This window comes from Pygocentrus nattereri, chromosome 24 (genome assembly GCF_015220715.1).
Source record: "Pygocentrus nattereri isolate fPygNat1 chromosome 24, fPygNat1.pri, whole genome shotgun sequence".
Lineage (NCBI taxonomy): Eukaryota > Metazoa > Chordata > Actinopteri > Characiformes > Serrasalmidae > Pygocentrus > Pygocentrus nattereri.
Window position 1 is genome coordinate 24,317,585 of NC_051234.1, and position 12,006 is coordinate 24,329,590.

The 12,006-nt window shown below is 38.1% G+C and overlaps 1 protein-coding gene and 1 pseudogene across 2 annotated transcripts; both read right to left on the reverse strand.

The window, feature by feature from the left end:
- Window positions 1-1,989: 1,989 nt before the first annotated feature.
- LOC108438358 lies at window positions 1,990-2,897 on the reverse strand (annotated as a pseudogene).
- A 1,580-nt stretch (window positions 2,898-4,477) lies between these two features.
- c24h11orf65 (chromosome 24 C11orf65 homolog) lies at window positions 4,478-12,004 on the reverse strand. Of its 2 annotated transcripts, none has more exons than XM_037534208.1 (10): window positions 10,046-12,004; window positions 9,650-9,698; window positions 8,504-8,618; window positions 8,289-8,352; window positions 6,692-6,745; window positions 6,368-6,577; window positions 6,032-6,162; window positions 5,062-5,232; window positions 4,745-4,800; window positions 4,478-4,668 (listed from the first exon to the last, which is right to left on the reverse strand). In XM_037534208.1, the coding sequence occupies exons 3-10, from the start codon at window positions 8,572-8,574 to the stop codon at window positions 4,508-4,510; spliced, it is 918 nt and encodes a 305-aa protein (XP_037390105.1). In that variant the 5' UTR covers window positions 8,575-8,618; window positions 9,650-9,698; window positions 10,046-12,004; the 3' UTR covers window positions 4,478-4,507. The 2 variants fall into 2 exon arrangements, with proteins under 2 accessions (XP_037390105.1, XP_017571597.1); XM_017716108.2 differs by having other exon boundaries at window positions 8,289-8,381.
- Window positions 12,005-12,006: the final 2 nt, after the last annotated feature.

The following is a 12,006-nucleotide window of genomic DNA, read 5'->3' on the forward strand; positions in this document are numbered from 1 at the left end:
GAAAGTGCGGAGTACAGGTGGCTATAGGACTGTCCTGCTAGAAAAATCAGCATAGACAGCAGCAAAACCAGCATATGTTGTGTTTTTGATGCTAATTTGCACGACCTGCTGGGGGACCAGCTAAACCAGCAACAGAGCAGCACTAGACCAGCTTAAACCCATAGAAACCAGCTTAGACCACCATGGAATTCATTCTGGTCTGTGCTGTTGTTTCAGCAGGGTGGAGTTAGAAAACATCGGTCTACTCATTTTCTTCTTCTTTTGTAGTTAGTTTCTTTGCAATGAAATTCCCAAAAGGAAAACTCTGGTTTACATAAGTTGGCATAGTCGTGTTCATTATAAGAAACATTACAACACATTATTTTCAGGGTTTTCAACACAGCAAACGTGTGACTTTATTAGAAAGTTCACAAATCACACACAGGGGTGGTCATTGCACTAGGCCAAGGTAGGCAGCTGCTTAGGCCCCCCCATGAACCACAGGCCTACTGTAAATACAAATTAGATACACAGTATATGTTCATATTAATTAACATATCTTGAAATATATTTACACTGTAAAATTATTTTTTAACAGCTCTGTTTCTGGTGATTATTTACAGTGATTTCAATGCAGTCTGAATCCCAGCATGGAACACATGGACACAACTGCATCAAGGCAGATCGATATGAACAAGGTAATTAAGCAGTAATCTGCTTTACGGAGAGGAGGTTCTTCTGGGTGTTAAGAGGAGAAAAAAAACTAACTTCAGTCAGAACAGAGCATTAAACAGGCTCAGCATAATGCTAGTGTTGATGTTAGTATAGTGAGCTCCAGTGTTGGGTGATGACACCAACAAATAATCCCTTCAGGTTACTAAATACTTCTCTCAAAATGTAATGGGATGACATTACTTATTACTTTTTTAAAAAGTAACTTCACTACTCATTACTTCTATATTACTCTGCAGCACAGTATCTCACTATGTTAGCAGATAATTTTGTTTGTTTCAAGCATTATTAAAACAAGGATTTGGAAACAAATTAAATAATGTTGACAAATAATGACAAGCATTGGGACACATTACACCAACAGCTTTTATGACACCCCATTCTAAATCAATAGGCATTAATATGGAGTTGGTCCCCGCCCCTATAATAGCTTCCACTCTTCTGGGAAGCTTTCTACAAGATTTTGGAGTGTGTCTGTGGGAATTTGTGCCCATTCATTTAGAAGAGCATTTGTGATGTCAGACACTGATGTTGGACGAGAAGGCCTGGCTCACAATCTCTGTTCTAGTTCATCTCAAAGGTGTTAAGTGGGGTTGAGGTCAGGGCTCTGTGAGGGCCAGTCAAGTTCTTCCCCACCAAACTCATCCAGCTATGCCTTTATGAGCCTTGCTTTGCATACTGGGGCTCATTCATGCTGGAACAGATAAGGGCCTTCCCCAAATTGTTCCCAAAAAGTTGGAAGCATACAATTGCCCAAAATATCTTGGTCTGCTGAAGCATTAAGATTTCCCTTCACTGGAACTAATTCTAGTTCTACTGGCATGCAAACCTAGACTCATCCATCAGACTGCCAGATAGAGAAGCGTGATTCATCACTCCACAGAATGTGTTTCCACTGCTCCAGATTCCAGTTGCAGTGTGTTTTACATCACTATGTTACTGTCCGAGACATCATGAAAATATATTTAAAATAGCTTAGTTCCACTCCTTACACCACCCCACCGATCACTGAGCAAAAACACTCAGCTAGTTCAGAGACCTTACCTAACACCAGATTTCACCTATAAATTAGTCATGGTACAGAAGAATTCATTGATTTCTATTTAAAACAGGCTAAGATGTCAAATATGACACTATGCATAGACCTAGATTACAAAAAGCAGAATGCAACAGTTATAAGATAAAAGAGATTAACCAGTACTGTTGTTGTCCACTTGTTAAAAGACATTTTTTCTATTGTTAACAGTTTCACTTGACATATTTGCACAGATTCATGTGTAATACATTTCAATAAACTAATACTTAATAGTTCACTGGTGGGGGCACAATGTCAACATCTTTTGGGGTGAGTGGAGAAGGAAGCATTATTCTGAACTTGTCCTTCAGTAATTCAGTAATTTCTTCATCTGTAAAGTCAGTCGTGGTTTTCACAGGCTGGTCTTCCTCAGTATGCAAGCTGGTGATGATCAGTTTGCGGCCTATGATAGTAATCCTTCCATCTGGTAATAGCAGGGAACATAAGGACTTGCAGAAGAAGATGGAGCTGAGGGAACTCTGGTGGTAATCACACATGGCTCTGAAATCCTCCCTCTGACATGGCTCAAGGGTGAACTTGTACAATGCGTTCCATGCAGTGTCCTCTTCTGGTTTCACAGCATCACCCCTTGACTGTACTTCCATGAAGACCAGGTTATCTTGAGCCCGAAGGCGATACACACCATGGCTCTGCCTTTGAGGACTGTCTGTCTCCAGAGAAAGAGGGAGCTGGAAACCATCTCCGAAACCCACATCACAGAGCCACCGGTGCCCATCAAGGGTGACCATCATGATAAAGTGGTCAAACGGTGGACCATAGGCTCCAGTGAAGCGGTTCTTCACTTGAGCTGCGAGGATATGGACCTCAAAACCCAGCTGGCTTAAAAGCCAAGAGAAAAGTCCATTGTTTTCATAGCAGAATCCTCCTCTTCTTTTCTAAACGATTTTCTCATAGAGCAGAGGAAGGTCAAGTTTGACCCGTTCCCCCATGTGAATGGAAAGGTCCTCAAAAGGGACCGTAAGCAGGTGGTTAAGGTGAAGGTGTCTGAGCGTCTTCAGAGTTGGAGAACAGGGAGCAGAGCAGCCAATACGAGACAAATACTTTTCAACATCCATTCTTCTCAGGACAGCCTCAAACAAAAACGCTTGGCTAAGCCTACTAGCCTTCGACTTTTCGCTTCAGCTAGAAAAGAAACTCTTCCTGTTTTAGACGAACAACAAAACTAGCCGTTCGCAGTTGTTACCCTGCTAAGCGTTTTTGTTTTTAGCACTGCGGCTAAAAGTGAAAGGGAAACTCCAGCACAGCGACCTTTGTCTTGTGTGTTTGTACACTTTAAGGACAAAAAATGTCCAGAAAACCAGTGAAAAAGCACCAACCCTACGATATCAGGACCAAAAGCTCATCACTTCATGCTTTTTCTGCTTTAAGAGCTTCATGATTCATTTTTTAAACTGAGAAGGCAAAATAATGTCGTTTTAGGTTTATCGTTAGTGCTGTGAACATATCTGTAGTGCTGTGAAGAGACCACCACTTAGTTTATGTCCAGTCAAAACAGATATTAAGTACGATTTAGTATAATCCACTTGCACAAGGAAGGGAAAGTCAAAGGGAAGTAAGTGAAAGAATATGGAGTCTCACTGTACCAAAAACTGTACCAAATTAAAACTAGAAAAAAATGGTTGCTGGCTTCCACAGAACAGTGAGTCCAGACATCATGTATTTGAGATTACTTGCATGATGAGAAGCAGAAAATGTATCCAACGTCTAAGACTGAACTTTGGAGGTGCATAAAAAACATCCCTGCAGATTTTTAAAGCAAGTCTCCTAAAAGAATGAGAGAATGACTGGAAATTAAAGAAATAAAGGGTCTTCTATGACTTTTTCACAGAACTGTATACTACATATATTTTCCCTCACCCTCGCATCCTGCTAAGGAAATTTGCCACTTGACTAAATCTGACACATTTATATCGTGAAATAATCATGTTGACTGTCTCTTTTAAAGGGGAAGTCCACAATCTTTTCAATATTTCTGTATAATTCAATCATTGTGATGTAAACACAGTCATTGAGAGTGGTTTGATGTGAAATTATTCATTGTGTTGAACCTTATTGACTCAGATTTCTTTAATGGTAGTGTTTGGAATCAAGTGCTGCAACAAATGCAGAGATTTGAATAACTATCCATAAATGAACATGAACCTACACGTGTTCTGTGTTTTTATGTGTAATGTTGATCAAATTGAGGTAAATAAAAAAAAAGGTTTTTTTTTAGGACTATTTTGGCTTTCACCGTCTACTGTATAGCGCTGTCACATACTGTACCTCTGCTCTGTGTGTTTTTCAAAAGCCACATTTTAGGCCTAAAAACCTCAACACTACAAACTGTCTCAGGCATCAAGCAGCACACCAGTAACTTTTTCATGTCATAGGTTTCTGGTAGGTAGCTTCGTGTGAACCACTATCACCACTGCTGTGAGCAATTCTGAGTCAGTAAGTGTCTCTACAATACATCGTTTTACATCAAACCACTGTTAATGACTTTGTTTATATCATAACTATTTAATTATAGTTATGATATAAATGAACAAATGATATAAAAACAAGCTTGTGTGGACAGGTAGTACAGCCTGTATTTAGTCTCCATATCAAATCACCCAGTAAACAATCACAAATTATGCATCCATTTATAAGTATGCAGAACTGCTGTGTCTTGTTGGGTAATCGAGCAGCATCAGCACTGTCAGTCCATGAACTGTATCATATGATCCAATCTGAGATGTTAGATCTTGAGTACTCCGATTTAATCAGACTGGACACATGAGCAGGGAGGACACTGCTTTTGGTGACCACCTGACTGCTGTCCTGTGTGGGCTGAGAGAACTCACAGGGATCATGTTCAGAGAGAACTACCTGTTTATCTGCAAGGAAAGAGATGTAGAGGTCAATAATCAGCCAGCAGGGGGTGCTATGAGAAAGCTAAACTGACAGCAATACCTTTTCTGAATGCTGACGAATTACTGATGCCCACATCTTTCCATTCCTTTAAGTACCTGGGTAAAAAACATAGCTGAAGAATTAAACCCTTAAACTGCTGATTTATTGTTCAGTAACTATATGACATTATTCAGTAACTACCATAAATTATTCATTAACTGCTGTAAGCCAATAAGTTATGAGAGTGAGGAAGTGTAGGCCCACATGCAGGCATTTGAAGTCTAAAAAGTTAAGGTAAAGTGATAGTACTATATATATTATATTCATTTAATCATGCATTCTGTTATTTATGTGTATATTAATCATAGTTGGATTACTCATCAAAGTTGAGTGCGTTGGTCCATTCAATCAGCTCATCTATCTCCCAATCGAGGATGGTGTCGGGGCCTTGCTGCTGGACTGCCCTCATCATGCCCTGTGTGGAGTTCTCCACCAGCTGGGCTGTTTCTCTGTGCTCAGTGCGAGCATGCAGAGCTCCCTCATCATACCTGCACACAGGTGTAAAGTCGTCAACCCTAGGGGTGTAAATCTCTCACAGTGGTTCGATTTGATTATAGTTCTTTACGAAAATGATTTTAGTGCTTTATGAAATTTTTTCCACAATTTGATATAATTATTTTTATTAATTATTTGATATAATTTATAAAAACGTGTATTTTAAAATAGGCCAAGAATTTTAATTTGAATATTATTTGAATTGATTCTAATCTAACATTCCAAAATCGATGCAGATCTATTTGTGCACACCTAATCAACACTGTCAAAATTGCAGATACTCAAAATGATTTAGTTCAGATGTTTCAGCAACATTATTTGCTAACAAGTGTTAAAAAAATTGAACACGTAGTGATGCAATCTCCATAGACAAAAAGCTCAGTAACTTTAAACATGGCACTGTCACAATTTGTGAAATGCTAGATCTGCCTTGGTTAACTGTAAGTCATATTGTGAACTGAGAGCATCTAAGAGCAGTTACAAAGCTCAGCCACAAAGGAGTAGACCAAGCAACCTCACAGAGCGGGGCTGCCAAGTGCAACCTCACTGAACACCTTTGGAATGAATTGGAACGTTTATTGCCAGCTCTTCTCGTGGAGGCTGTTATAGCTGCAGAGGGGGGCAACTCCATATTACAGCCTATTTTTTTGGAATAGGATGTCCAACAAGCTGATATAGGTGTGATGGCCAGGTCTCCACATACTTCTAGCCAGTAAACGCACTCAACAAGACACAACTACTAAATATAAAATATAGTTACAGACAATAAATGTCATTTTCTGGTGCACTCACATTTTTTTCATCCATTCAATTTTCCGGATCTTCTTTTTTCTCTCAACGTCTTGCTGTCTATGGATTTTGCTGTGGTGGAATTCAATCCTTTTACTATTGTTTTGAGTCAGTGGGTCTCCAAAGAGGGAAATCTTTAAACAGAAACCATATAATGAAATAATTTCTAACGCAGTAGTTATTCATTATTGTTTATACAGCCTTTAGTATAGAGCAGTGGGGGGTACTGCTGCCCTCTATGCACATATGACGTATAATAAAAGATTAAAAATGACCAAATGATAGTCCACTGATGAAACGATGTTTGTAACTCAGGAGGTATTAGGAGCTGAGAGCCACCTTGCCAGAAAGCAGCCTCCAGCCATTGTTCTCCTCCCGACGGTACCAGCCAGAGTGGTCATCGTGGACTAAAGGCTGGTCATTATGGATCTGCCTGGGAACAGGCATCTTCTGCCCATCATGTGTGTAGTCCTTTGGGCTACTGGCACACAGGTCCACAATTGGACGGTGGGTGAAGATCTTGTAGTAAATATTTGGAGGAAAGTTTGTCTGAAATGGAAGTAAAACGATCAGATAGCAAAAGGTGAAAATAATTTCTAAGACTGCACTGGCCTTACAGCCAGAGCACAGCTAAGTAATTATGGATGAACACCAAGTACTTACTCCACCCAGCCTGAATCGTATGGAGACACCTGAAGCAGCATCCAGCATATCAGCCTACAGCCAAACACATTCATACATAATAACTCTTAATAACTATGTTTATATGCTTGTTTACAGTCTTTTATATTAAGAACATGAACAATAGACATATTAACACAAAACAGACCAAATGGTTTATTGTAGAGAAACTTACTGATTCACATTTCTTAGTAGTGGTGGTGATAGGAAACCAGGACTCATGGTGTCTACAACACAATTTTATTTGCTATTCAAACCTATACATGCTCTGAGTTTTTATATGTAATTTTGTACGTGGTAAAATGGTGGCATATCTAAAAAGAAATTCTGTTTTTCCACCACTTTACCTCAAAACACCCTGCATGTGCCTTTCCACCATGAAAGGATTATAAAAAAACAAAAAACAAAACACATTTTATGCCAAGACCTTGTCACAAAACTGTCATAAGACAATTTGTATTTGTAATTAATTCACATATACTTTGTGTGATGGAGCTTTTAGAGGCATTAAACTCAGAACCGAGACATCTGGTTCCCAACACCAGCACTGTGAACAATTCTGACTTAGACCGTTTCTCAAGAACAGAGTATTGCACATCAAGCCACTCTGAATGACTTTGTTTACATCTTAATGAATTATGAAAAATCGGTGGAATTTGCCATTGATGGCACATTAGTGACTAGTAGATGTTTTGGTAAATGTGTACCTAAATGTGTACATGTTCCTGTTTAGTGGGTGCAATGCAATGGTTTACCATATATGGATGCGAAAAACCTACTGCTCTAAGGTTAAGCGCAGACCTACTTCAGTTTTTGGCCTTGGCCGGTTTCCTGTTGTTGCATACATCTCTGCATATTTGTCACGTACTGCCTGTTCTTCGCTTGCCCTGCCATGCGACTGTCATAATGCTTTAACGCTAAGTGCGAGTTAATGCCTTCTGATATTAACGCTTAAAAGTATGCTACTAAAAATATTAATGCTTAAAAGTATGCTACTACAAATGTAAAAATCCACAAGAGGTACTGTAAACATAGTAACTTTAATTAGTTGTAATGGCAATCACCTGTATTATGTCACATTATGTTATGTGAGATGGAAAACAAGGATAATTAATGCTAGTTGGCAAACACAAAGTAAATGCAGAGTTATGTCCTGATATGAGTGGGGTGGGTGGACATGTGTCAGCTTGCCTAAGTGTGTTTAATGTATGTGTTACATGCCATTAAAGTATGTTATATTATGCTCCGCATACTACATAAATAGACTAAATAGCACTAGAAGGCAGTACTATACTGTATCACTGTTTATATTAAACTTACATTTGTAACAAGCTATTTTTGATCTCTAAGCTTTGGGTCATTTAATGATAAAGTTTTATCTCAAGATGAACATGACAAAAATTTCAAACCCAAGCCATATAAATGTTAATTTCATACAATGCCAGAATTCAGCAAGGGTGAGAGAGGGGGCAAAAATGAGTTAATTATACCAACAAAGTTCATTTCAGTAAATAGAAAAAAGTTGTTGTGTACTGTGACAAATACTTCATTTTAATTTAAGTTGTTACAGTTGAATTACCTCTCTGGGGTTGACGTATTTGAGGAGGAGTCGTGGGTCACCTTGACTACGGAAGTTCACCAGGCTTTTGAAGTATTTGAAAACAGAGATGTTCTAAACAGTGACAGCAGAATGTGTGCATTGATTTGATTACACTGGAACTACATATGAACAAGCAGGAAAGTGAAATGCAGGTTGGTCTATGTGTATGTGTAAAGTGCAGTAAGATCACTGACAACATGCTTCCTCCACATCCTCTGGATGACTCTTGCTGCGCGGTCATACACACTCTCCTGTGTTGAGTCATCTTCCACTTTTATACCACCCTCAGATGGGGATGACCTAGGGCCCCTGTTGTGTAAATACAAGTCTCTTTAACCATTATTTATCTTGCTCTTATGTTATGTACAATGCACTGGGGAATAAGTGGGATTAAAGGAGACATAGGCAAGTAAAAAAAATTGCTAGATGCTTGGAACACTCAACCCAATTAGAATAACCACACCCACTCAGCCAGCCTTCATACTTCCACTGAATAACTAAGCCTACACAGCCTGCTTTAATACTTTCACTGAATAATCAAGCCCATTCAGCCGGCCCCTATACTTTCACTGAATAACCACAAAATTTAAAGGATATATCATTTTAATGTCTGCTATGAGCTTCAGATATCATAGCATTTAATATGAAGCGCTGCTATGAAATGCAATTATTCACTCCTGTTAACTTGCTAACATAACATTGAAATCCCTATTACCAGGCTAGTGGAAATTAGTACCTTAGAGGTGGCAACACAGGTAAACAAAAACTACTTACAAAGCAAATTACAAGGTACATAAAATTCTACATTCTACATAAAATATTGCTGTGTATTCACATGCCTTGCTGTTATGCGCTTATTATTTAGTGACTTTATCTGGCCTTTACTGTGAAACAAGCATGTGTGGCCTCTATTTAGTGTACGCTGCTGCAGCCATTGTTTGAACTCCTCAACAAGGCACAATGACCCCACCCCTTACTCCACCCCTCTAATGAGACAGCCAGTGAGAGGAGTGATCATTGATATACAAAATCCACACCCAGAAAATGACCTTTCTTTCGCAGAGGAGTAAATGATAGGGTAACTCATCAAAACATGACTTCAAAGTTTGAAGTCAGCTGTATTTTGTTTTACTAGTCAGAGAATGTAATTATATTTAATTGAAAACAAGAACAAAACATCCTTGTCTCTTCTTTAAAGCTGATGTCTATCCAATAGATCGGGAGTAAAAGCTCATATTTGAAAGCCCCTTGAACCACTCTTCATGCTAACACTAGCAAGGTTATCTTATCACTGAGATTTTACAGATAGTAACCAAGTTAATGTAATTGCGTCTACGCACCTGTTAAATAGGTATGTGTACTTAACTTTATCCTTCTTCATGGCTTCATCTGCATAGCAATAGCAGTGAAAACAAACAGTGAAAAAATAATCAAGCAAATTCTGAATTTTATTGCATCATAATTGCATCAGGCCACAATGTACATTCCATTTATTACCATCTGACAAGCTTGAATGATGTCAACACACACAAAAAATATTTAGACTATCAAAAGGATTAGCTGAAATTATAAGCAATATAAAAATGACGTTAAATTACATAACAAGATGCTATTTATTGCACAACACAACCACTAATCCTCAGCTCTCCACACAGAAATCATTAGTCGAAACACAACTTTGAGGGAGGGCCTTCGGTAAAAGCAGATGAACATGTAGGAAAAAAAAGTCTCACTACCTGTAGCTGAAGTTGCCAACATCAACAATCTGATGTCAAGCTGTGAAGGCTAAGCCCTTCTCCATGCAAATAAGTCACAGAAAACATCCACCTGCCCAAGCAACTGCAATGATTTCATTTATATAAATCAACCCATCAACCTACATGTCAACCTTGCTTGCACATCCTCCTGACCTAACAAATGGAGCCCAAAGAATGTTACCAAAGCAACACAACAACAAACTCTGTAGCCATGGTTCACAAAAACATCCGAATCCAGATTTTATTAACTTCTGAATGAAAACAATGTGTCATTGAGGGCCGTAACAAAAGAAACAAACATACATTCAATGTATAAAAATATACTGTACATGTACATATTTTCTTTTCAGAAGCAGGCTGAGCAAATGACATTCGTGATGACTAAGTTACTGTACAGACCTGTCTACCACTCCCACCCCCACAGGCTGAGCACAAAAGCGTTTAAATGGGTGTAGCTCAGGCTCGAGACAGAGGGCTTCACTTTCTAAAGTACTGCCCTCTTCATAATGAGGTTTAAGTTACTGGTGTGACAAGATAAGATCCATTATCACTGCATAATTATAGGACACACTTCAGTGTCACAACAGCAGATTAAGTGTCGGTGTGTAATCTAACTTCATAAATTAGTCCAGTAAAAGGCAGCAGCATAAATAAATACATAGTATTATTGACAAAACATATGGTAGAGAATGTGAAAATAATAAAGCACTTATTCTTAAACTGTAGTTTGGCCATATATTAATTTCTCGCTGTATTTGTTTTAATTCAAAGAAATTAATAAATTAATTACATACAGATATGAAACCTATTACCAGTTCCTTAATGGGCATATAAATATATATCAGATATATTTCTTTGTATCTTATTTCTTCCCCTGAGATACACTTAAGATATCTGGGTGATTTTATGTACCAAAAATAGTCAATTAATTGTTACATATCCCTTAGAATTAAACAAACTGGTTTTGTTTCTGTGCTATATTCTGTGCAATATATGTAAATGAGCTACTTTCTGATTGGTTGTCCTGTATTTTGCATCATTAAAAAAGCAGTCCAGGCTGAAACACTCCTTAACTGCTGTAGGCTGAATATATTTTCATATATTCTACAAAAATTAGGAAATTAGGTTTTCAATGATATGAATGAATGGAGGGCCCAGAAGTGTTACAAAAAGACAGAAGCACATTGAAGCGCTGCTCCATACGTTTTGTATGGCTCCATACGTTTTGTACGGTTCCAAAAGAGTTTCTTGCTATAATTTGAATCGCTTATCATTTATAGTGCTGGTGCTGCCTGCTTAAAAAGAGGAACGCTATAAGAAATGAAACTGGTGTCTTACTAGTGTCAATAAAATGTTTCAGAACCAAAACATAACTTGAAAACACACAGCTTGAATAACATACTTGAGCTTACAATGCAGACTTTTCAATGAATTTCAAAAACACTATTGATTATCAAGGTCATACTTCCCAATGCACCACCAGAGCCCAAACAATTAACTAATTAATATCAAAGGCAAGCTCAACCCATTAATGTCCATATCTGAAACTTTAAGGTTGTATGAGCACAAATTTAAAGGAAAAATCTAACTGATGAAGCCATGTGACTAAACAAAGTTTTAATCACTTTATCCTATTAAATTCAGTCTTTTGGTCATATGGGACTATGTTTTTTTTTAAACAAAACAATGGAAAATCTAAATTGTAAACAAAAGTGTAAATAAATTACAAGTTACTTTCTTTTTCCTTGTCAGACCAAATTTGTTGGACATGAATAGGTTAAACAGTAATATGTATGGTTAATAGACAGTATTTTTGTCATTCATAGTCTCACACACACATTTTCTAAGCCGCTTCTCCCTCAGGGTCGCTGGAGCCCATGCCAAAAGCAGAATACACCCTGGACAGGTCGCCAGTCCATCACAGGGCAGACAGACAGACA